At 47.3% G+C, this 24,346-nt stretch overlaps 1 protein-coding gene across 2 annotated transcripts; it reads right to left on the bottom strand.

Annotated features, from left to right (window-relative positions):
* Window positions 1-859: 859 nt before the first annotated feature.
* Window positions 860-24,138, bottom strand: SMO (smoothened, frizzled class receptor). Of its 2 annotated transcripts, none has more exons than XM_080665583.1 (12): window positions 23,366-24,138; window positions 10,534-10,739; window positions 8,144-8,353; window positions 7,742-7,914; window positions 7,176-7,395; window positions 6,956-7,079; window positions 5,382-5,474; window positions 4,800-4,908; window positions 3,850-4,035; window positions 3,294-3,442; window positions 2,626-2,760; window positions 860-2,381 (listed from the first exon to the last, which is right to left on the bottom strand). In XM_080665583.1, the coding sequence occupies exons 1-12, from the start codon at window positions 23,697-23,699 to the stop codon at window positions 1,948-1,950; spliced, it is 2,373 nt and encodes a 790-aa protein (XP_080521709.1). In that variant the 5' UTR covers window positions 23,700-24,138; the 3' UTR covers window positions 860-1,947. The 2 variants fall into 2 exon arrangements, with proteins under 2 accessions (XP_080521709.1, XP_080521710.1); XM_080665584.1 differs by lacking the exon at window positions 23,366-24,138 and adding an exon at window positions 11,704-11,787.
* Window positions 24,139-24,346: the final 208 nt, after the last annotated feature.

Here is a 24,346-nt window from a genome sequence, read left to right as displayed (position 1 = left end):
CCCTTCCTCTAGGCAAAATGCTTATTCCCCATCACATGAGCTTAGTCTCCAAAGGAATCTGGTGAATATTCCACACCTTCCCAGTGTGTGGGTGCCATCCCCTTTCTTCCACAGATCGCCTTTCCTTATGATCTTGAGTCCTTGCAACCCAAATAGTTCCCAGTCTTCTACTGGCATTTTTTTGGGAGGAAGTGGGGCTAACAGGCTTTCCTCAAGGAAATCTGAATTCCTTTGACTGATGCACAGCTTCCTCTTGGTCCCCCCTGACATCTCTTTTTTTTTTTTTTTTTATTGATTTTTTACAGAGAGGAAGAGAGAGAGGAATAGAGAGTTAGAAACATCGATGAGAGAGAGACATCGATCAGCTGCCTCCTGCACGCCCCCTACTGGGGATGTGCCCGCAACCCAGGTACATGCCCTTGACAGGAATCGAACCTGGGACCCTTCAGTCCGCAGGCCGACGCTCTATCCACTGAGCCAAACCAGTCAGGGCCCCCCCTGACATCTCTTGAAAGCAAGACGCCCCCAGAGGTGGGGCCCAGATTGCCACAAGGAGCCATGCTAATCTACATTAGGAGTCCAATTGTCATTTCAGGGGAAAGATGTGTTCTTAACCAAGTAAGACCAGTATGAGATCAGTATGCAGTGAGGCCGCTGTGGCCTCAGAAGAGATTTTGGCCACATAGAACCGACAAGTCAGGAAGGACTGCCAGTACATCTGTCAGTCATGACCTCATTAGCACCAAGCTCTTGGCCTTTCAGAATAGCCTGAGGAAGGAGTGGAACACAAATGAGATCAGGACCAGGTAAACAGTTCGGTGGAGACTGGGGCCTATGGGAAAGAAGCACACCAAGAGTTTATACAAAAAACTTTTATTTACTGTTTATCTTTCTTCTCCCCATCCCTATCCCCGATCTGGAACCCAGCCAGCTCCTAAAACTTCCTGCTGCCTGGTTCTTGAAACTGGGGCCTTGGAGACACAGAGGAGGCCTATAAGAGGTCGGAAATCTCTTCACCCACCAGTTGAGGAAGTTCAAGGAAGCTTTCCTGCCTGCCTGAACTCTAGCAGCTTCCCAGGGTAGCCCCTCAAGTCAGAGGAGCCATCCCTCACTGGATGGATACAGGAAGAGACAATGTGTCTCGGAGACCCAGTGACTCCCCACCACTCACTGCTTCTATAGCTGAACCAATCTCTTTCCTGGAGATGGAGTCCAGCAACACGAGTGGGGGTTGGGGAGGGGGGCTGCATTTCTGGGTCCTAATCAACAAACAGGGAACAGAACGAGGTTGGCCTGGTTGAACTGAAATGGGAAAGGGAAGGAGGGTGCAGGAGAACATGGGCGGGGTTACTGGCCTGGGGTGGGGCCAGCTGGACATCTGTAAAGAGAGGTTATAGCCCCTATACGTGTGGGCACTCCTAGCCCCACAACCACCTGGAAGAGGGAGAAGGGAGCCCTGTTCCCACTTAGACAAAGGGCTAATGATACAATAAACAATTTTGGTCTGAGGGTGCCCTTTCCTGGTACCCATTATTACGGGAAAGGGCAGCCAGCCCTCATCTGCCAGACAAAGGTTTGGCTGTCTCTCTGGCCACCACAGCCCATTCCGGGTACTGCCACTCCTACCCTCGCCATTGCTACCTCACCAGAAACTCTGCACACCCCGTAACCTTGTTGCAGACTGGGGCTGCCAGCCAGACTCCACCTGGTAGGGCAGAAACAAGGGCCCTGAAGCTCAGGGCTGTTCTCTGGGTGAGGCCCACCCATGGATTTTTCAAGGTTCTTTCCCACAGTTCTGTCATAAGCCAGACAGAGAACCTTCCTGGGAGGGCACTGGGCCCTCAGGTTCTCCGGAAGACGAGATCCTGGGGAAGTACCTCAGGGAGGAAGAAGAGCCTCAGAACACTATCTGTTCCTATTTACTGTCCCAGGTCCTGCTCTCCTGGCTTAGAAGTCTGAGTCTGCATCCATGAGCTCTGCCTCCATCAGATTGGTACGGGAATGAATGGGCCCTAGTCCCTGCCGGCGGCCCTGCGCCCAGGCCGTGGGGGCTGGGGGGCTGGGCAGAAACGGATCCTGCAGAGGACTGGGCTCTGGGCAGAAGGGGCTGGAGACCAGGGTCCAGGCTCTCTGTCGGCAGGATTCTCCAGCTCCCCAGGCGCTGGCGGCCACCAGGCATTTCTGCCGGGGCAGCTGGGGCAGTCGAGGAACAGCACTGGAGGCAGACGCAGGGGTGGGGTGGTGAAGCTCAGGGGGTGGCACCAGCGGACACACCTCCTTCTTCCTCTTCCTCCGCTTCTTCTTCCGGCCCAGGCGCTTCTCCAGCTCTGGAGAGATTTCTGCCTCAACCAGCCACAGATTGGCTTTTTCCTCTGGGGGCACTGATGACGGGAGAGAGAACATGAGCCTGGGACCCTGACTCAGTCCACATCACCCTTCTCTCCTCGGATCCCCACTTTGAGGTCTGGGATCCACAACTCTAGACCTCTAGGGCCTCAGCCCCACACTTCAGTTCTTCCACAGCCTTCCCTCCCACCTCACCTTCTGGCAGCCCCTGATACTACAGCCCCAGTAACCCCCAGCCTCTATGTCCCCTGCCTTCCTACAGAGACCTGAATCCTATACCTGGAGTTGCCACAGGAGTGACAGACACATCCTGGGGCAGTATGGCTCCTCTCCGAGCCACCATCTTGGTGACATGCTGGGCCCAGGCAGAGGACACATCAGCGGAGGGCTCATTGAGGTCAAAGGCCAAACCCGCTGTGGGGATGGAAGGAAAGGATAAGGAATCATGATTGCCTGTCCCTTGCAGTCAACCACTTCTCCCTTATTCAGCACCATTCACCTCCCCCCAGCTGATGGCTCCCACTCCACCTCGCGCAGAAAACCCACCCTGGTAATCAGTGATCCCCACCCATTCCCAAGTTACAGAGCAGTTGGCATCTTGGGCACCCAGAGCAAAAGTGGGGCCTCACTAAAGGCCAGAAATCCAGTTCGTGAAAGCCTGACTTACCCTAGTCCAGGGAGAACAGGTGGAAAAGACAGGAGAAGGGGAAGAGAGATGAGTCCTTTGGGAACCAAAACAAACTATTGAACCCAGGACAGAAACAGAGAGGGAGAGTTGCCAGTGATGGGCAGGGTACTGGAAACAAGAACTCTGCAGAGAGGAGGGAGCACTGTATTCCTCAGAGCCTTCCAAACAGTCCACATGTCCACACCAGCCTGGGAGGGAATGGGGCCCAGGTGTTGCAGGTGTTAAGTGGCTCCAGGGGAGGAAAGGGGCCAAAGCTCACCCACAGGCCCATCGTGGGAGACGGTGTGCATGCTAAAGGAGAGCTCCTGGCCTGGGTTCTGCAGCAGCTCGCGCCGCTTGGAGAAGGCCTTGGCGATCATCTTGCTCTTCTTGATACGTTTGGGCTCATCATCACTCTGTCCGGTCAACCTGAGAGCAGCAGGGGTGGGGGAGGGAATGTGGAGCAGCCACTTCCCATCAAATCTTGAGAAATACAGCAAATCCATCCCCTCTAGGGCAGGAGCCTCCAGAGGGGCTCAGGTTCCTCAAGGACTCTGAGAAGTAGAGGCCTACTCTGCAAAGGAGGCCTAGGATGCAGGGCTCATGTGTGTCCAGTTCTCATATCACTGCACTTTTAAAAGATGCTGGCAGTGGGCTCACACCTAGCTGGTGCTCCCAAAGACAGGAGGTGTCACCAGGGGGCAGTGGTGAGCCACAAAAAAAGTCAGCTTTAGGCCCTCCTGCGGACCCTTAGAAATCACACCTCCCAAGGCTATACTGGGAGACATGGGAAACCTAGGATGAGAGACTAAGATGGGGCTGGCTGCTGACCCCACCTGCACCAGGTGCGTCTCCAGATGAGCAGTGTGGCCTTGGTCCAGACCCACGTACTCATGGCAATGCCGGTTCCAAACATGGCAAACAGGTTAATTTTCTCCACCAAGAGGCTAGGGCGATTCTTGATTTCACAGTCAGGGATGGGCTTCTTGGTGGGCAGCCCGATGGTTACATTGGCCTGGCACCTGTGGTGAGGGGTGGTAGACAGATGAGATTTTCTGGGTCTCCTGGGTGCGTACCCAGACAATCACTAAGCCCCACAGCACTGATTCACAACCCTGGGTGCTCATTAGAGTCACCCGGGAGCTTTTAATAACTACTGATGTCTGGGCCACACCCCAGACAATTAAATCAAATCTCTGGGGTAGAGACCCAGGCATGGGTGTAGTTTAGAGCTTCCCAAACTGCAAGCTGGAGCCTTGAAGGAGTCTGAAGCAGTCCATGTGGACTAGCATTCATTTTAATGGGCATTTTAACTACTGTTCCTCGTGTCAGTAGTTGCTGCATTTCTTTCAACAGCTGAGATGCCTTAATCTCTCAGATTTGTCCTCAATGTGACACAAAAAGCATAGACTAATTAGCAGGCATTAACAGGCTGTTAACTTATCATAAAGATAACTACTTCTGTGCAGGGCTCTCCAATAAGTTGTGTAAAAGAGTACGTGATAATTGGAGACAGCAACTTCTGTGGGCAATAGAGTCAGTCAGAGAAGCCAAAACATGAGATGGCTTCTTAACAGTTACAAATGCACCAGCCAGACCGCCATGGGGACGCAGAGTTGAGCAGGAACTTGAGGGCTGTTTGCTATGATGGCAAGTTACCAAGCAACTGACATCTTGGGTGCCCAGAACAAGATGGGCAGACCCCTGCTGGACGGTACAGGAAGGCTGCCCCTGCAGTCCCGACTCCAGCTGCCTCCAAGTCGCCAAGCCCCAGTCCTGCACTCACAGCACGTAGTCCCGGAAGCTGCGCTCCCACTCAGCCTGGTTGAAGAAATCGTAGAAGTGGCAGCTGAAGGTGATGAGCACAAAGCCAAAGGCCAGGAAGCCAAAAATGCCTGTGGAGGGCCAGGGGTGCGCAGAGTATTACCAATCCCAGGTGTGGGAGCAGCGGTGGGGAGGAGGGTGTTCGACCCACTGGAGCCTGAAAGACAGCTGAGTCTGGGGTGAATTCATGCTAGGCTCAGTTCAAGAACAGAAGACTCCAAAATAAGGCATGAAGGGCACTTGAGGCAACTGTGGGATGCCCAGTGGGAGGGAAGTGGACATGAGGAAGCAGACTTGGCATGAACTTGAATTCTTCCACCTAAGAAGGTCCCCTTCTTTTGAGCTGCTACAGACACACACACACACACACACACACACACACACACACACACACACACCAGCCTTGTCTTGCCCAAGGCTGCTCACTTGTGCCACTGACTTACTACATCCTCCAAGACCCTATTCTGTAGGTCCCACAGCCCCAGGAGGGTGCAGTGTTGGGCTGGATAGTACCTCAGGTCAAGGGCCCAGGGGACCCACTCACCTAGGCGCAGCATGGTCTCATTGATCTTGCTGGCAGCCTTCTCGCTCAGTAGCCCAGGGTGGTTGCTCTTGATGGAGAACAGAGTCATAACTCCTGGAGAGAAGGGACACCTCATATATTAGTGGGGCGAGGCCACTCTCCTGGGAGAGAGGGGGGTGTGGCAGGGGAGGCTCCCATGGCGCTGGAGTCTGAGTCTAATTACTTCTGTGCTGGTGCCAAGCTTGGGGAACTGGAGACACTGAAGAAATGAAGCACAGCTGGTGGCAGATGTGTTTTGTATGTGAAAGACTGGGACAGAGCACCAATGGACAGCAGAGAAGAGAAAGAAATCACCTTGTGTCTGGCCTGCCCACCCCTAAGTAAGGCAGTCAGGTCAAAGCTGTTCTGCTGGAGCCCCAGCTGATTTGGCTCAGTGGATAGAGCGTCAGCCTGCGGACTGAAGGGTCCTGGGTTCAGTTCTGGTCAAGGGCACATGCCCAGGTTGTGGGCTCAACCCCCAGGAGGGGGCATAAGGAGGCAGCCGACCATCGATTCTCTCTCATCTTCAATGTTTCTCTCTCCCTTCCTCTCTGAAATCAATAAAAATACATTAAAAAAAAAAAAGCTGTTCTGCTGGAAAAGGCATAAAAAAAGACTTGAGAACAGTGCTGTCCAATAGAAATATAATATGAGCTGCATACATAATCTCAAATTTTCCAGAAGCCACATTAAAGAATAAAAGGACACAGGTGAAAATGATTTCAATATATTTTATAAAAAGTATACCACTGTTCATTATATTATCATTTCAACATGTAATTCATATTACAGCTTATTAATGAGTGTGCTGTCTTTAAAATGCAGTGTGTATTTTACACATATGACACATCTCAATTTGGACTAGTTTAAACACATGTGGCAAGTGACTACCAAACAGGACAGCATAGATACAAAACATAAATTGGAGGCCCAGACACAGCCAAAAAGAGGGAAAAGAGGTGGGCTGCACAGAAGGCTGACCTTCTGCAGAGGGAGGAAATGGAAACTTACCAAAAGAAACAACAACTACAAAAAACACGCAACAAAAATAAGCTAAGAAGATAGGAAGGCTTATTGTGGAGGTGGCAGATTGAGACAGGGAAATTAGGGAACAGAGAATCTGTGCATGTTGTGAAAACTGCGAGTGTGTGTTGTGGGCAGGAGGGAGATGAGAAACCAACTCCAAAACATTGAGAGTATATATAACTTTAGAGTGAGCTCTCTAGACTGAAGGCCCCAAATGGGCTCATGTGGACAGAGTAGGTTACCCACCATATAAGTGCACCTGGCCAAGAGCTGAGGAGAGGTTGGAACCAGCCCAGGCTCCTCTCAACAGGCTGTGAGAAAGGGGTGCACTTTTCTGGCCAACACAAAGGTGTTGTCCCACACCAAGTGTCTGCCTAGAGGGGGCACCTTCCACTTAGCACCAATACCCAGTGAGACCTGGCTGAGGTCCCACTGTGAAGGCAGCAGAGCTGGCTGCGTCTAGCTCCTACTTCCACAAAGCTGGTGCTCAGCGTGCTAGTTGCCGTAGTCCTGGTCGGGTCCTCACTCACCACGGATGAGGAAGTAACCTCCCACGATGAGCACCAGGCCAATTGGGGCCAGCACGAAGCCAGCACGGTATCGGTAGTTCTTGTAGCCCACAAAACAGATGCCGCTCACGGAGTCCCCATCCACCTATAGCAGGAAGGGGTGAGAGGGGCAAATTCGGTCACTGGCCCCTCAGCCAAGTCCACCCCACTCAGAACCCCAGCCCCCTACCAGGTTCTGTACCTGGGCCACAGCGAGGATAGCCACAGTGAGGACAAAAGGGAGTGACCACGTGATCAGGTGGAAGTAGGAGGTCTTGCCAGAGAGAGGCTGGTAGGTGGTGCCCAGGGCTTTGAAGGAGGTGTGCCAGGCATAGGTAAGGACCACAAACCAGACGACGCCAGCCATCAGGGCGTAGTACACAATGACAAAGATGATGACGCAGGACAGGGTCTCGTTGGAGCTACGCACACATGTGGGGTGTCACTTGGGGAGATCATTCTGCACTCCCTCTCTTCACCCTGTCTCCAGACCCTTGGCTCTAAGGTCTGGAGGTTCCCTAGGAGTCAGGGCTTGGAAACAGGACCCAGTCAGATTTGAAGAGGATACACAAGATGCCCCTTTGAACAGATGCAAACAATCAAGGTCCTAATACTGAAGCCGAGGTCCTAATGCTGGAGACCTTGGATGCAACAAGGCAGAGCTGAATCTTACCCTGAAATCTCAGCTTCAATCCCAACCTGTCCCTTTTGTGGTAAACACACATTTCAGCCTTCCTCCCCTCACCTCCGGGTCCCCAAGTCACCTACGTGGGCTCCCCAAGTCTCATGGTGCCATCTGCCCGGCAGACAATCTCCCGGCGGGCACCGTCCATGAACTGGGCCAGCCAGCCAATGCTGCCCACAAAGAAACACGCATTGACGTAGAAGAGAATAACTGCAGGGTAGCGATTCGAATTCCGCCAGTCAGCCACGAAAGTGGCCTAGAAGAGAGAGGTTGGAGTTACTCTGCTGCTGCAGACACCCTTATGACCCTTCTTATGACTCTTCCCTGGGGACCACCACCAAGTCGTCCTCTCCCCACCTCCCTCTTTACCCAGAGCTCAGCCACTTTCACCGACAATCCCACTCTCTTCCCACTTTACGAGCTGAGTGCTCAGGACACCCGCTTCCCCTGACTCCCCCCCACGTGCAGGCCTGTCCTCGGCTGACCAGGGTGAAGAACGTGCAGAGGCCCGTGACAGCACCGAAGGCCGCGATGTAGCTGTGCATGTCCTGGTGCTCTGCCTCCGTAAAGAGCGGGTTCTGGCACTGGATCCCACAGCCCTCCACGTCCTCGTACCAGCTCTTGGGGTTGTCGGTCCGAACCAAAGGAGCCTCACACTGGCCCGAACTGTTGAACTTGATGTTCTGCACCTCATTCTGGCATAAGGGAAGGAGAGAAGACAGTACAAAAGGGAGCAGGAGGCTCAGCGGCAACCTTTGGTTTCATCAGGGGCACAGGGGTAGCATGGCAGAGTGGCTGAGGGCACAGACGCTGGAGACAACCCATGGCAAATGATTTGACTTTTCTGTTACTTCAGTTTCCCTATCTATAAGATAGCAGGGAAAAAAAATGGACTCATTTGGAATATGGTATTCAGAGGGAGCTCTATGGCCCCCCCGGACCACGAGAAAGATGAATAAGTGGGTCCTAGAGCAAATTAAGCCTGAAACATCACTGGAGTAAAAAATGACAAAACTGAAGCTGTCCTACTTCAGGCACATCATGAGAAGGCAGGGGTCTTTGGAAAAGACATTAATGCTGGGGAAAATAGAAGGCAGCAGGGAAAGGGAAGACCAAGAATGAGGTAGACTAACTCCATAAAAGAAGCCATAGGCATGACTCTACAGGAGCGGAGAAAAGGACACTGGGACATCACTCATTCCTAGGGTCGCCATAAGTCAGAGCTGACTCAGCAGCATCTAACGCACACACCTACTTCATGTGGGGCTTAAGGGGTAAGTGAATAAATAAATGTAAAATGCTATAATAGTATTTGGCAGGTAGGAAATAATAACAAGTAGTGTTATTACCATCATTATCACTAGAGGCCCAGTGCATGGATTTGTGCACCGGTGGGGTCCCTCGTCCTGGCCTGCGGGGATGAGGCCAAACCGGCTTTATGACATCCCCCGGGGGGTCCCAGATTGTGAGAGGGCGTAGGCCAGGCTGAGGGACCCCACCAGTGCACAATTGGAGGGACTGTGGGAGGGCTCCAGGGAGTGTCCAGCCCATCTTGCCCAGTCCTGATGGGCCGGACCCCAGCAGCAAGCTAACCTACTGGTTGGAGTGTCTGCCCCCTGGTGGTCAGTGCGTGTCATAGTGGCTGGTCGAATGGTCGAATGAATGGTCAGACTTAGCGTATTAGGCTTTTATTATATAGGATTATTATTATTATTATCACTTATGAGCTCTCCTTCACCACCCAGAGCCGGAGCACATCCTGTCTTGGGGTTTCCGGCTGTTTTACATGTGCCTTGAATCCATGTGACTCCTGTAACCCCTAATACCTAACAGAGCTGTTGCTCAAAAAATTTTTGTTGAACAGTTATATTTTATTAAAATAAAAAGGGGGGGTTGCCCTAGCCGCATTGCTCAATGGTTAGCACGTTGGCCTGCGCACTGGAGGGTCACAGGTTTGATTCCTGGTCAAGAGCACATACCTGGATTGCAGGTCCAATCCAGCCCCTGCCCCTCATCAGGGCAAGTGTGGGAGACAACCAATCAATGTATCTCTCTCACATAGATGTTTCTGTTTCTCTCTCTCTCTCTCCCCATCCCCATCTCCCCCGCTTCCACTCTCTCTAAAAATCACTGTAAAAAATATCCTCATGCCCTAACTGGTTTGGCTCAGTGGATAGAGCATCGGCCTGCGGACTCAAGGGTCCTAGGCTCGATTCGGGTCAAGGGCATGTACCTTGGTTGTGGGCACATACCCAGTAGGGGGTGTGCAGGAGGCAGCTAATCGATGTTTCTCTCTCATCGATGTTTCTAACTCTCTATCCCTCTCCCTTCCTCTCTGTAAAAAAATCAATAAAATATATATTTTTTTTTTTTAATTTTTTTTTTTTTTTAAATATATTTTATTGATCTTTTACAGAGAGGAAGGGAGAGGGAGAGAGAGTTAGAAACATCGATGAGAGAGAAACATCGATCAGCTGCCTCCTGCACACCTCCTACTGGGGATGTGCCCGCAACCAAGGTACATGCCCTTGACCGGAATCGAACCTGGGACCCTTGAGTCCGCAGGCCGACGCTCTATCCACTGAGCCAAACCGGTTAGGGCTCAATAAAATATATTTAAAAAAAATATCCTCACTCCTTGGGTGAGGATAAAATAATAATTAATTAATAAGTAAATAAAGGATAATCCCTGGTAGATGGGCCCAGCCAACAAACTTCAGCTTGGGGTTTTGGCCTATTGACACCAGGGCTGCAGGTTTGGGGTTACCCAGGGAGAAGGCTCTGGGCTCCCTTATTTCCCCTCCTGCCAGGCTCTGCCCTATGCCTGGTGCTGACCATCCCTGAGAGCATGGACCTCACCCCACAGAGCACTCACCGGGCAACCCTCAGGGAAGTGGTCAGGGGTGCAGCGCAGGAAGTCAGGCCAGCCCCGCTCTCTCTCCACGATGGCACAGGGACCTCGAGTGGCTTGGCAGAGGGTGCGGCTGGGCAGCTCCACCCGGTCGTTCTCACACTTGGGCATGTACACAGCACACAGCAGGGGCTGGATCACTGCCCAGCAACGGGGGGCGTTCCGGAGGCCTGCAGGGTGAAGACAGTGTGGACACATTGCAATGAAGACCCCTTTTCATTCATACCCACAAATACAGCAGCACACCCTGTTCCTCAGGCCTAAGGGATCTCTCTTTTCCTCAACACAGTTCATTATTGCTCAGAGCTGTGGGGCAAGGTGTTCCTCAACAGGGCATTTGGGCAGGATGATTCTGTGCTGCAGGACTGTCCATGCATTGCAGGATATTTAGCATCGCAGGACCCTGCCCACTAAATGCCAGTGGGCCCTAGCCGGTTTGGCTCTGTGGTTAGAGCATCGGCCCACTGACGGAAGGGTTGAGGGCCCGATTCTGGGTCAAGGGCATGTATCTCATTTGCAGGCTCCATCCCTGGCCCTGGAGCCCGTGCGGGAGGCAACCAATTGATGTTCTCTTTCTCCGACCCCCCCTCTTCCACTCTCTCTAAAATCCAATGGAAAAAAATATCCTCAGGTGAGGATTAACAAAAAATAAAATAAATTAAATTAAATGCCAATAGAACCCCTGAGTCATTGTGACAACCAAAAACTGCTCCCTACCAAGCCCCATTCCAGGAGTGGTGTCTAGAAGAGAACCTGAAAAGGACCTTTCTGGGAGGCTACTCATGTTCTATTTCTTGATCTGGTACTGGATTCCTGGGTATATTCACCTTGTGGATATTAAGTTTATGATCTGTGCACTTTTCTATATGTACATTATAATTCAATTAAAGTTTTATAAAACAGCCTTCATTTCCAAATGCCCTGCTAGGGAGTATAACACCTCTGGCTGAGAACCCCAAGTTGATTTACATTTTACCTTTTCAGGGGCATTTTAAAAACCCCACTTCAGGGCCTCTTCCAGTGGGAAGGAGAGTGGTGGTATGTCACCCCTTCCCGCACTCCCACCTCAGGCCCATGCTCCGGAACCAGAAACGGTTTCCCTTGCCAAGATCCCAGGACCCCGGGTCTTCTTACCAAGCTGAGGTGACATAGAGAAGAGGTAGAAGCTAAGAAGAGGTAGTCAGGGGAGCCAGGTACTTCAAGGCCAGAAGAGGAAACAGGAAATCAGGTGGAGAAAAACAGAGGAGGCTGTGTCCAGTGCAGAGAGAGGGTAAGGAGGTGCCAGCAAGACAGAAACAGCTGCCCCAGTGGCTGGGCTCACTCAGCATTCTGCCTACTTCGCCCCTCCTGAATCATCCTTGCTTCAAGAACACCTATTTCCCAAACAAGAAGTTGAATTAGGAGAAGCTTTTGAGGACATGAGAGCCAACATGGGTGCTGGCCACACTGCTGGGCTGGGGAGCCATGGGGGTAGGTAGGTAGGTAACTGCTCTTTTTTGGGGGGGAGGCAATATAGTAGAGAGGTAGAGAGCATGGACACTGCAACTAGCCTGTCTGGGCCCAAATCTTGACTCTACCATTTCCTTGCTGTGTGATCTTGGGCAAATTACTTTATCTCAAGCCTCAGTTTCCTGATCTGTGAAATGGGAACAATACATTTACCATGTGGAACTGTTGTGAAGAATGAGATAGCAAGTTAACGGCTTTGCATGGTACCTGTTATATAATAAGCCCTCAGAAAATGTCAGCTATTATTATTACCTATCTGGGGCCTTTGACAACTCAACTGCTCTCACTGTGACACAGCCTATTTCAGGGCACAGAGTAAGTTCCTGTCACTTAAGAAGCCAGGTAGCTCAGTTCGTTAGAACATCATCCAGGTACACTAAGGTTGTGGGTTTGATCCTTCATCAGGGCACACACAAGAGTCAACCAGTGAATGCATAAATAAGTAGAACAATGTGTGTGTGTGTTGTTTCTTTCTCTCTCAAATCAATTAAAAAGAAAAAAAGCCAATGATCTTGGGCAATGGTACCCAGACCTGACTCAAATTAGAATCATTTGGGGAACTCTTATCACTCTGGATGGAGAACCCCAGAAATTGACTGAATGGGTATGGATGGAGCACACAGCAGTGAGTGCCAGGGGTTAGGTAGGAGGAGGGTTTGCCTACAAAAGGGGCAGCATGAAGGATTATTAGGGGTAATGGGATTGTTCTCTGTCTTGAATGTAGTGGCTGGTTATGCAACTCTGTGTGCTTGTCTAAACTCATAGAACTGCACAACAAAGAAAAGTGAATTTTACTGGATGTTTATTAAAATGGGGGTCGGGGGGCCACTAGAGTAAAATGTATTCTAGAGAAGCATCAATAAAATATTGATGTTAATAAAATATTGGGTTGTTTGTGTTTCTTTTTCAGGAATTTATGGTAATTATCAACTTTGAAAAATATGTAATTTGTTGTTCTCAGTTTTTCTCATTTTAAATATTGTTTTATTCTTTAAAAATAAACTTCCAAGGAAAAGATAGATTATTACATAAATCTTAAATGACAATGGAAGAGCCATCTAGGGAAAAAATAAGTTGGACCCTTACCTTGTGTCTTACATAAAAATAAGTTCCTGCCCGGTCGCGTGGCTAAGTGGTTGAGCTTCAACCTATGAACCAGGAGGTCATGGTTCAATTCCTGGTCAGGGCACATGACTGGGTTATGGAACCCACCCCCAGTGGGGGGCGTTCAGGAGGCAGCCAATCAATGATTCTCTCTCATTATTAATGTTTCTATCCCTCTTCCTTCCTCTTCAAAATCAATAAAAATATATTTTTAAAAATAAGTGCCTGATGAATCAAAATAATTATATTATTTTAAAAAAACATTTAATTTTTACTTATTGATTTTGAAAGAGAGGAAAGGAGAGAGAGAGAAACATCAATTTGTTGTTCCACTTATTTATGCATTCATTGGTTGATTCTTGTATATATGGTATGCCCTGATCAAGAATGGAATCCACAACTTTGATGTATTAGGACAACGCTCTAACCAACTGAGCTACGTGGCCAGGGCTAATAATTACATTATTTTAAAAAATTAAAATAATAAAAGAAAAGGTGAGAAATGGTTTTTGAAACCTTGGAGTGGAGAAGATTTTTTGATGTATGACACAAAACCCAGAAGCTTGAAACAAAAGATTTAAACAAAATCCTAAAAAAAGCAACATCCTGAGAAAGTATTTCATACATATTACAAGTAAAGAGCTAATTTTCCTATATGCACAAAGCTCTTCCAAATCAATAAGAAATTCATAAGCCTCTAGGAAAGGGGCAAAAGGCAAACAGAACAGATCAGAGAAAATACAAATGGCCTTTAAATACATAAAGAGATGCTCTAAATGTGAAATAAAGCTGTAATGATATAATTTTTTTAAACTTTAGACTGAGAAAGACAAAAATATTTGAAAATGCTGTAGTGGCAAGAGTGTGGGAGAAAGTGGCACTTTTGTATATTTTTAGTAGGAATAGCAAATACTTGTGGAGACTATCTCGCATTATCTATCAAAATGTTATACTAGCAATTCCACTTTACATGTTCACACAGATAATTTATGAGTATTCATTGCAGCATTGCTTGTAATAGCAAAAGAGTAGAAACAACCTGAATGTATATCCATCATTAGGAGCTAAAAAAATATATCATACACCAATATAATAGGACATTAATCAGGGTTGAGCTGCTGTATTTGCATTGAAATGGAACTATCTCCAATAGATCTTGTTGAGTGGATGTAGCTGAGTGGAGAACAGCCCGAAGAGCATGCTACTACTGTTTGTGGGAAGAAATAAACAAAGGGTACACCTACATTTGTACACATGCTGGCAACATCTAGAAGGACACACAAAAGCCAGTGTTGATGGTTGCCTCTGAGAAGGGAAAATGGGTAGCTGAGAACACAAGTGGAGAGATTTATCTTTTGTTGCTTTTGAATTTTGTACTATGTGCATATACTACATATTTTTTAAGGTAATTAAGTTTTTAAAAAAAATAAATATGCAAATTACTGCAGTGAGGGAAGCTTCCCAAAGAAGAGCAGGGAATGAGATTGATAACAGGAAGCAAGGGGACATCAACTTTATCTGTATTATTTTTTATTTTAACAAAATATGAAACAAAAAGAAAAAATAGGGACACATTTCTCTACATTCATAGAAATTAAAAATAACACTGCCACAATTTAAACTTTGAAAAAGGCTTTTTGTTTGTGTGATTCTGATGAGTAGTCAAGTTGAAAACCATTGTTCTAAGGTTGGGTTAACATTAGAAAATTTAATCAATGAATCTATATTCATAAATTAAAGAAGAAAAAACATAATCATCTCAATAGATGCAGAAGTAGTTGATAAAATCAATATCCATCCTATCTAATAAAGAGGGAATATGCTAATTGACCCTCACGCCATTGCAAAGATGGCAGCACCCACAGCCAATAAGGAGGGAATATGCTAATCGACTGCCCCACCCTCAAAGATGGCGGCACCCACAGCCAATAAGGAGGGAATATGCTAATCAACTGCCCCACCCTCAAAGATGGCGGCGCCCACAGCCAATAAGGAGGGAATATGCTAATCAACTGCCCCACCCTCAAAGATGGCGGCGCCCACAGCCAATAAGGAGGGAATATGCTAATCGACTGCCCCACCCTCAAAGATGGCAGTGCACACAGCCACAAGATGGTGGCACCCAGTCCCCTCAGCCCCGCCTGCCTCTGGAGTGCCCCAGTTCTCTCAGCCCCCCAGCTACCCCAAGGTGCAGGCAAACCTTGGATGGCGGCTGCCCAGCCGCCCAGGGCCACCCGAGGCTCAGGTAACCAGGGCCAGTCGAGGCTTGTGCTGCTGGCAGTGGCATCAGCAGAGGTGTGATGGGGCGTCTCCTTCCCCTGATTGCCGGGTCACCTCCCGCCCCTGAGGGCCCCCGAACTGTGAGAGGGGGCAGGCCGGGCTGAGGGACCCCCACCCTTCCAGTGCATGAATTTTCATGCACTTGGCCTCTAGTCTATCATAAAAAGATAACTGGCAGATTAGGAGTAGAAGACAACTTCCTTAACCTGATAAAATGTAACTACAAGAAAACTACACTAAATACCACATTTAAGAGTGAAAGGTAGAAAAGCTTTCTGTTTAGAACACAGAAAAAGTCAAGGATAAAGGATGCTGCTACTATTACCACTTCTATTTAACAATGTATTGAAGGTGTTAAGCAGTGCAACAAGGCAATAAACATTAATAAATATATGGCCTATAAAAGGAAGAAACAGCCCTGGCCAACCGGCTTAGTGGTTAGAGCTTGGGCCCATGGACGGAAGGGTTGAGGGTTTGACTCCTCAGTTGTTGGTTCCCTGCTCCTGTGGGGGTGCGTGCAGGAGGCAACCAATCAATGTGTCTCTCTCACATCGATGTTTCTCTCTCCCCGCTCCTCCCTCCCTTCCATTTCTCTCTCCTCCCTCCCTTCCACTCTCTCTAGAAATCAATTGAAAAAATACCCTCTGGTGAGGATTTTTTTAAAAAAGAGAGAAAGAAACTCATTATTCACAAATGAGATAACTATGTGTGTAAAGTAAATTTAGCTAGTTTACTAGATTCAAAATCAATTGTATTTTTATTAACATTTTAACAAAATGTTAAAGGAATCATTTACAGTAGTGTAAAAAATTATCAAGTATCTAGGAATAAATCTAACAAATGATATTTAAGAACTCACTGCAGAAAAACTGTAAAAATATTGAGAAAATAGAAGATCTAAATAGAAATATAGTATAATGAAATTATTACAATACTCAATAATGTAAAGATGTCTTTTTTTTCAAATCCACCAACAAATATTTTTATATTAAAGCTCAAAGGATCAATAATAGTCCAGACTCTCTATTATTTACTGCTGTACTATAAAGTAGAGGCTCCTAGATTCAAGTTCACAAAGGATTCTTGGAGACTTTAGAGATCCATGAACTTGGATGGGGGAAAAATTACATATAACTGAAATTCAGCATTTCCTTCCATTATAAATGAAAACAACATACCACAGTAACATACCTGTGGCTTTGTCACAAATGAAATCAGATATTGTATTTTTGTTGGAGATACCTCAAAATATTGTCACTGCTCATCATCACCTTGATATTATAAAGGTTATTAAACCCATACTAGATCTTATAATATATTACTAAAGAAGCACATATACATTAGATCACAAACTTTTAAAATATTTCATAACTATATTTCAATACAATTCATTTCCTTTATAATCCTAAATGCTCTTTTCAATTCTATGTGTTTTACTTTAAAATTTAAAAATATTATACCGAAAAAGGGGCCCATAGGTTTTATCAGATTGCCAAATAGGTTCATAACTCAAAGAATTGAAGAATCATGCTATAAAGATATGATAATTAAGATGGTGTGGTATTAGCAAGGGATGGACAAATAGATCTACAGAATAGAATAAGTATTCCAGAAATAAATATATATTTCAACACTTGATTTATGACAGAGCTGAGATACTGTATTTAACAAATTATATTGAGACTATGTATAAAATTGAAGTTCTAAAAAAAAATAAACTCCAGGTGATTTATATGCCTAAAATGGAATGAAAATCTATGAAGTTTTGAGAAAATAACATAAGAAAATAAATTCATTACTTTGTGATGTGAAAGGACATTTTAAAATAAGACACAATAGCCCTAGCCGACACAGTGGATAGAGCATTGGCCTGTGGACTGAGGGGTGCCAGGTTCAATTCCGATCATAGGCACACACACCTTGGTTGCAGGCTCAAGCCCCGGCCCTGGTTGGGGCACATGCGGGAGGCAACCAATTGATGTTTCTCTCTGTCTCTCCCTCTCCCTTCCACTCTCTCTAAAATCAATGGAAAAATATCCTCAAGTGAGGATTAACTAAAAATAAATAAATAAATAAATAAATAAATAAATAAATAAATAAAGACACAATAAACACTACGCATAAAAAGTTTGATAAATGACTAACTTAAAATTCAGAACTTCTGTTCAATGAAAGACACAGAGAATGAAAAGGCAAGCCACAGAATAGGAACTATATTCAAAACATAAAACCAATAAAGGATTCATCCATGAAGATCTACAAATCTTATAAAAATGACAGCTAGGCCAATAGAAAAATGGGCCAAAGATTTGGACAGACACATCACAAAAGAAAAACTCCAATGGCCAGTACACGTTTCAAATGGTGCTTAACCTCACTAGTCATCAGGAAAATGCAAATTAAAACCACAAACACATACCACAACATATCCACTAGTTTGGCAAAATTTTAAAAGTGGACAATACCAAGGGTCAGGAATCATGTGGAGCAATGGTGACTATTCTACAGAGCTACTGGGAGTGTAAGTTTGTACAACCTCTTTGGAAAACTGTTTGGCATTATCTAGTAAAGCTAGAAGTATACATTCCCTATTATCTCTAAGTATGTTCCTGGAGAATCCTGACCCAAGTGCACCAGGACGTACATAAAAGAACATCCCAGTGGATGGTATTCCCAGTGGCCCCAAACTGAGGACAACTGAAATGTTTAACCACAAAAAAATGGCTAAATAAATTGGGGTATATTCTACAATGGCAGACTGATCAGCAATGAAACAAATGAGCTGCGATAGCATGAATCTTACAAAACAATGTAGAACAAAAGAAACAAGACATATAATACACACAGCATGATTACATTTTATAAAATTAAAAAACATGAAAAATTGAAATATACTGTTTAGGGATTCTAAAGCTAGATGGCAAAACTATAGAGGAAAAAGGAATTGATTATAAAAACATCAGGAGAGTGGTTACTTCTAAAAGAGGAGGAAGGGACACCCTGGCCAGCAGTATGGCTCAGTTGGTTGGGCATCGTCCAGTGCACCGAAGGGTTGTTGGCTTTATTCCCCGTAAGGGTGCATGCCTGGGTTTTGGGCTCGATCCCCAATAGGGGGCGTGCAGGAGGAGTACAATCAATGTTTGGCTTACACATAGATGTTTCACTTTCTCCCTTCCTCTTTCTCTAAAAATCAATTAAAAAACCCCTCTTTTTTAAAAAGGGGGAAGAAGGGGGATATGATTGGAAAAGACAAATGGGGAGCTTCTGAGGGCCCCACCATGGTCTAGTTTTTTTTTAATTTTAAAATATAATAGATTTATTAAATTCACTCATTTAAAATACACAATTCAATGGTTTTTAGTATACTCATAGAATTGGGCAAATATCACCACAATCAACTTTAGAAAATATTCATCACACCAGAAAGAAACTATACTAATTAGCAGTCACTTTCACACCCCCCCTAGCTCTAGGCAATTAATAAATTTTTAGTATAAGTATATCCCACATATTACATGGGCCATACTTGTATAAAAATGTATTTATTGTTTATCTGAAGTTGAAATTTAACTGCACATTTTGTTTTTCTTTCTTTTTTATTTACTATTTTTTAAACATAATTCTTTATTGTGGAAAGTATTACATATGTCCCCTCCCTTTTTCCCCCCACTGACCTCCCCCACCACCATGGTCTAGAGTTCTTGATTCAAATGGCACTTTATAATTATCTGTTATTTAGTACCTCTGTGTTTAATGCACTTTCTGTATATATGCTACATTTCACAATTAAAAAGTTAAAAATCTGAACCAAAATTGAAAACATGAACCCGTGGAAATGGTTCCTAATTTTTATACTTTCCCAAAATATATACTTTAAAAACTAATTCTGATCATGAGCCAGCCAGGTTGGGGAACAGCTCTAAGGAGATTCTTCCTGATCTGACCCTGCAAATAACTCACCATCACCAACAACATCCCTCCTCTCATCTCTCATCTGGCTCTTTCCTTCTGGCTGCCCTGGCGGGATGACAGGGCCACATACCCCTGTGCACACACAGAGCAGAGCAGTGGTAAAAGAGGCTACGTGCTGGTTCTCAGGGACCTGTTTCCCTCGCCAGTCTCTGGCCTTTCTGCTTTCTTGCCCCATTTACCAAACCAGATATGGCCGAAGATGGACCATGACCTGGATATTATGTTTGTTTGGTCAACCTAGAATGCCTGAGAGGAGGCGTTTCAAGCTATAATGGGGAAGATTCTGAGTGCCTAAAAAATCCCAAATCCATGCCCTAACTGGTTTGGCTCAGTGGATGGAGCATCGGCCTGCGGACTGAAGGGTCCCAGGTTCGATTCTGGTCAGGGGCATGTACCTTGGTTGTGGGCACATCCCCAGTAGGGAGTGTGCAGAAGGCAGCTGATTGATGTTTCTCTTATCGATGTTTCTAATGCTCTATCCCTCTCCCTTCCTCTCTGTAAAAAATCAATAAAATATATTTTTTAAAAAATCCCAAGTCCAGAGAGTTGAAAGACATAGGAGAGACCCGAGTTCTATTCAAATCTAGAAATTGATCCAACTTGAGCCAATGAACTTCCTCACTCAGTGGCATACTTCCAAAGGCTCAGTGGTCTGGGCCAAAGAAGCACATGGTGGCCACCTCTCTTTAGCAACTACTAGTCCAGATCTGCTGGTCTGTCCACATAGATGTCCAATAAGTATCTCTAGTTCACATGGCTAAACCTGAACCCAGGCTTTCTTCTAAACCTACTCCTCTAGCATTCTCTTGCTTAGTGAAAGGGAAGGTACCACTTTCACTTTCCATTCAAGCCCTCCATCCAATTCACCGGCAAGACCCACTGGTTCTAGCTCTAAAACTCAGGGATCTGCCTACTTCCTACAGCCTGTTACAGTACTGACCACCATCATCTTGCACCTGGACTCCTTCAACCATCCTCTAAACAAGCAACCAGCCTGTAGGTTTTTCCTCCAACCATGGCTTCTTCACACAGTACTCAAGGTCTTTCTAAAATGCAAATATGATTACATCTCTCCCTTGCTTAAAAGCCTTCAATTACTCCTTATTATCTTTAGGACAACATACAAATTTAATCTGGGGGATGAATCCCTTTATTTTCTAATTTTCTAGGTCTTCTCTCTTATAATTCTATCTCACATGCTTTGATCCAGCTCTACTGAAATTCTTACACTTTCTCAAAAGTACCAATCCCTCTCACCTCTTCACCTTTGTGCCTTTTATTTCCTCTTCCTATCCCTTCCTATCCAACCCATCCTTGGCCCAGGTAAGTCCTACTTGTTTCTCAGGTCATGGGGTAAATGTCAGTTTTTCTGGGGGAGAGGGGGTAGATCTTCTCTTGCTTCGCAAAGTCCTTTGTGTTCCTTCAGCACCCTACTTTATCACAAATATTGCAAAAGCCTGTTTAATTGTCTGTCTTCCCCTTGATAGCAGGATTCATGCCTGCATTCTTCATTTTTATATTCCCCAGGACCTGATCCAGGATGTAGCAAGCACCCAATATCTAAATGAATAAATGACTGGGTGGGTGTGTGTACTCAGAACTCAGGCTTTCAGAAAAAAGTGAAGAACAAGTCTCTAGGTTCAAAAGTTTACAGAGAAAGACAACCTAGATCATCTCCATTCTTTACCCACAAAAATAGCAACAAGAGCTAGGTAACACTGACCATGTCTAATGCCAAATCCAGACCACTAACTCAGGATAGGACCAATCACTTGCCACTAGCTGCAATTCCTAGCTGATGGCCTGTCTCTGATTCTCTCTCTGTTCAGGTTCACTCTACCCTGCCCTTCCCCGCCCCCCTCCCACCCCGCATTGACTCAGCTCATACCAACACCTGCTTCTGGCTCTACATCATAGAACATCCCACAGAAGGACCCAAAGCAGAAAGAACAACCAAAACACACAGGAATGAGACTGAGCTGAGGGATGATGGGTGGCAACAGAGAAGAGCTCAGAGTGAACTAAGGATCTGGGCTCAGTGCTGGCACCTCTGCAGGAACCTACCCCACCAGAGGCACAGCTAGTGAGGTTTGAACCTGCATACCCAGCAGATGTTTCTAACTACTAAACTTTCCTGCCAAAACCACTTCTGCGTACTCAGCAGCTGCTCTCAGGAGTAGGGGCTGGAACAAGAGGTTCATACCCTTCCTCCTTGGTTTGATGGTAACGACAGAAGGGCAGCATCACACAAGTATCAAACTTAGGAGAATTCAACCATCGGCCCTTGCCAAATACGTAAGAAGAGAGAAACAGAATATCCTCTCACAGTGTGAGCAAGATTCTGGTGCTGAGAGATGTATCTGGATTGTCCATACAGCTGGCTCCTAAACTCAAGCCTTATTTCAGGTAGTGCTTAAAGAAATGTTGTTTATACCTTTTATGTTTTTTTTTATTCCTTCAGTCTTCTGCTTTACATTTATATAAAGACTAAAATGATAATTTCTACATACGCCCCCTTTTACATTCTGTACATTACTATTTGTGATACATTTATACAAACATATTACCATAAAGAGAGCGTAGTGTATATGCAGAATTACACAGATCTTATATTATGGTAATTTATGGATTTTTCAAAGCTACTGATTACACATGGTTTTTGCCAATATGCTGATCTGATACCCACAAACAATGAAGCTCCACATGGGCACCATCCTCCAAGTTCCTCATCTGGCATCTGCACCATGCCAGGAATATATCCATATAGCTTTGTCCAACATCCCGCAAAAACTCTGAGAACTCTATGGCCAAGTGGACAATGACAGGCAATCTAGATATGCTTCCCTCATCGTGATCATCACCAGCAGCACCCAGGGCAGAATGGAGATGGGAGATGTGGGGCATCAAGGTCTATCAAAGGGAGGCTGCCAGGTATGCTCCTGGCTTTTGATTTTCTTTTATTTTTCAAGGTCAGTTTTGAATCATACTGGCTAGAAACAAGGGATGACAAGGCCAGTTACCTTCCTGAGCACTCTTCAAGCCCCGGGCTCAGAAGAGTGACAGGTGGGGACATAATTCACCCCACGCTGCTAAGGAAGGACCTGTGTGGGTTCAGTCTGCAGATTTTCAGGCCGACCTTAATCCCACCCTGAGGTGAGGGCTCTGGGACTTTAGATCACTATGGAAGTTTACACGGGCTCTCAACATCCCAGGCTTAAATGTCCTTCCGCAGCCCTGACCAGCCTGAGGAACAAACTTCCAAAGAACACACAAATAATCTTTCGAATAGTCTCATTCCTTCACAATTTCAAGCAAAAATCAGAGTCCCCATTTTTCAGGTGAGGAAACTGTGCAATCTCCTGTGAAAGCAAAACAAGATCAGGGTTCTCTGGACTTCCTGTCTCCCAAAACATTATTTCTGGAACTTTCTGGTTGCCTTTTAATTACTCACCATCGGGGTTTCTTAGCCTTCACAAATTTCACTCAATTCTCACTCCCCACCCCCATGCCTAAATCGTCTACCCACCTCCTCCCCTTTTTCCTTTCCAACTCGATTTCCCGGTCTCTTCTCCAAGGTCTAAACATCTTGAATCACTGAGGACCCAGCTTCCAGAGTGGCACTTATGTGGAGCATCTCCTCTTTTTAAAAAAAAATGTCCTTTCCTGTGACTCAGAGCCCCTTCCTGACCGACCCCTACTTCCCAGGCATCCTTTGCTCACCCACCCTGCTCAGGCGCTTTATGACCGGCTCCTTCCTCATCACCGAGGGTCCCATCCTGCATTCGGTCTGCCCCAAAGTTTCAGACTCTGTTCCTCCAACTCACTCGGGTGCAGGTCCCGCCCTTTCCAAAGTTCAGGCCTGAGCCTTTTCTTTCCCAGAGTCCCGGCATCCCAGCGCCGCATTCCCCGGACTCGGCTCCCGCGCGCTTACCGGACCACAGCACGAGCTTGCCGTGCGCTTCCTCCTGGGATTCCGAGTCCCCGGCCAGCAGCGTGGAGGTGGCCTCGTAAGGCAGCGCCGAGCCCAGGCACACGTTGTAGCGCAGCGGCTCGCAGGGGGCAGCCCGACCGCAATGGCTCAGCAGCGGCGGAGCGCCAGTCACTGCCGAGCTCCTCCTGGCACTCCCGCCCGCGCTCCGAGGCCCAGGCCCGGTCGCGTTCCCGCTTAAGGCCATTCCCCGGCCCGGGCCCCCAGGCAGCAGCAGCAACAGCAGCGGCCCCAAAAGCCAGAACTCCGACCCCCGTGCTAGGCGAGCAGCGGCCATGACCAAACCCGCCAACTCAGCAGGAACTCCGCGCCCCCGCCCGCTCCCCGGAGCCCCCAGGGCACGCGCGCAACCCTTGGGGCCGCGGGGGCGACTCAGGCGACCTGTGCGCTCCGCGAGTCCGGTGCCGGGCTCCCCCGGATGCTCCGCGCGCCGCGAGCCCTCGGCGCCCAACTTCGCAAACTTTGGAACCTGGGGCCCATGTTGGGCGGCGGAGGCCGGGGAGGGGATGGACCGCTCCCTCGCCCTTCCCCTGGCAATCCAAGTTGTCTTCAGCCCCGGGAGCCCCCGGGGCCCCCAATCTCCAGCCCCATCCCCTCTCCCACCATTAAAAACCACCTCCGGGCCCCGCGATGGAGGCCAGGCGCGGGCCGGGGGTGAGGGACCAGGTCCCCGGCGCCGCCCCCGCACCAGCCGGGGGCCCAGCAGCCACCTTTGCCGAAGCGCGCCGCAGCCCCCGACTCCTCCCCGCTGACTACCCGGCTCCTTTGTTGCTGCTCTAGCTCGCTAGGCTTTCTGGAATGCACGGGCCTCCTCGAGCCAAGCCCGGCCCCCCCTCCGCCACGGCTGGGGGAGGGACTGGCAGAGAGAGGGAAGAGGAGGGGAGAAGAGAGAGGAGGAGCACCAGCTTCAGGGACCCATGCGCG

Source organism: Plecotus auritus (assembly GCF_963455305.1).
Source record: "Plecotus auritus genome assembly, chromosome: 4".
Classification (NCBI taxonomy): Eukaryota; Metazoa; Chordata; class Mammalia; order Chiroptera; family Vespertilionidae; genus Plecotus; species Plecotus auritus.
This window is presented reverse-complemented; position numbering and strand designations above follow the sequence as displayed.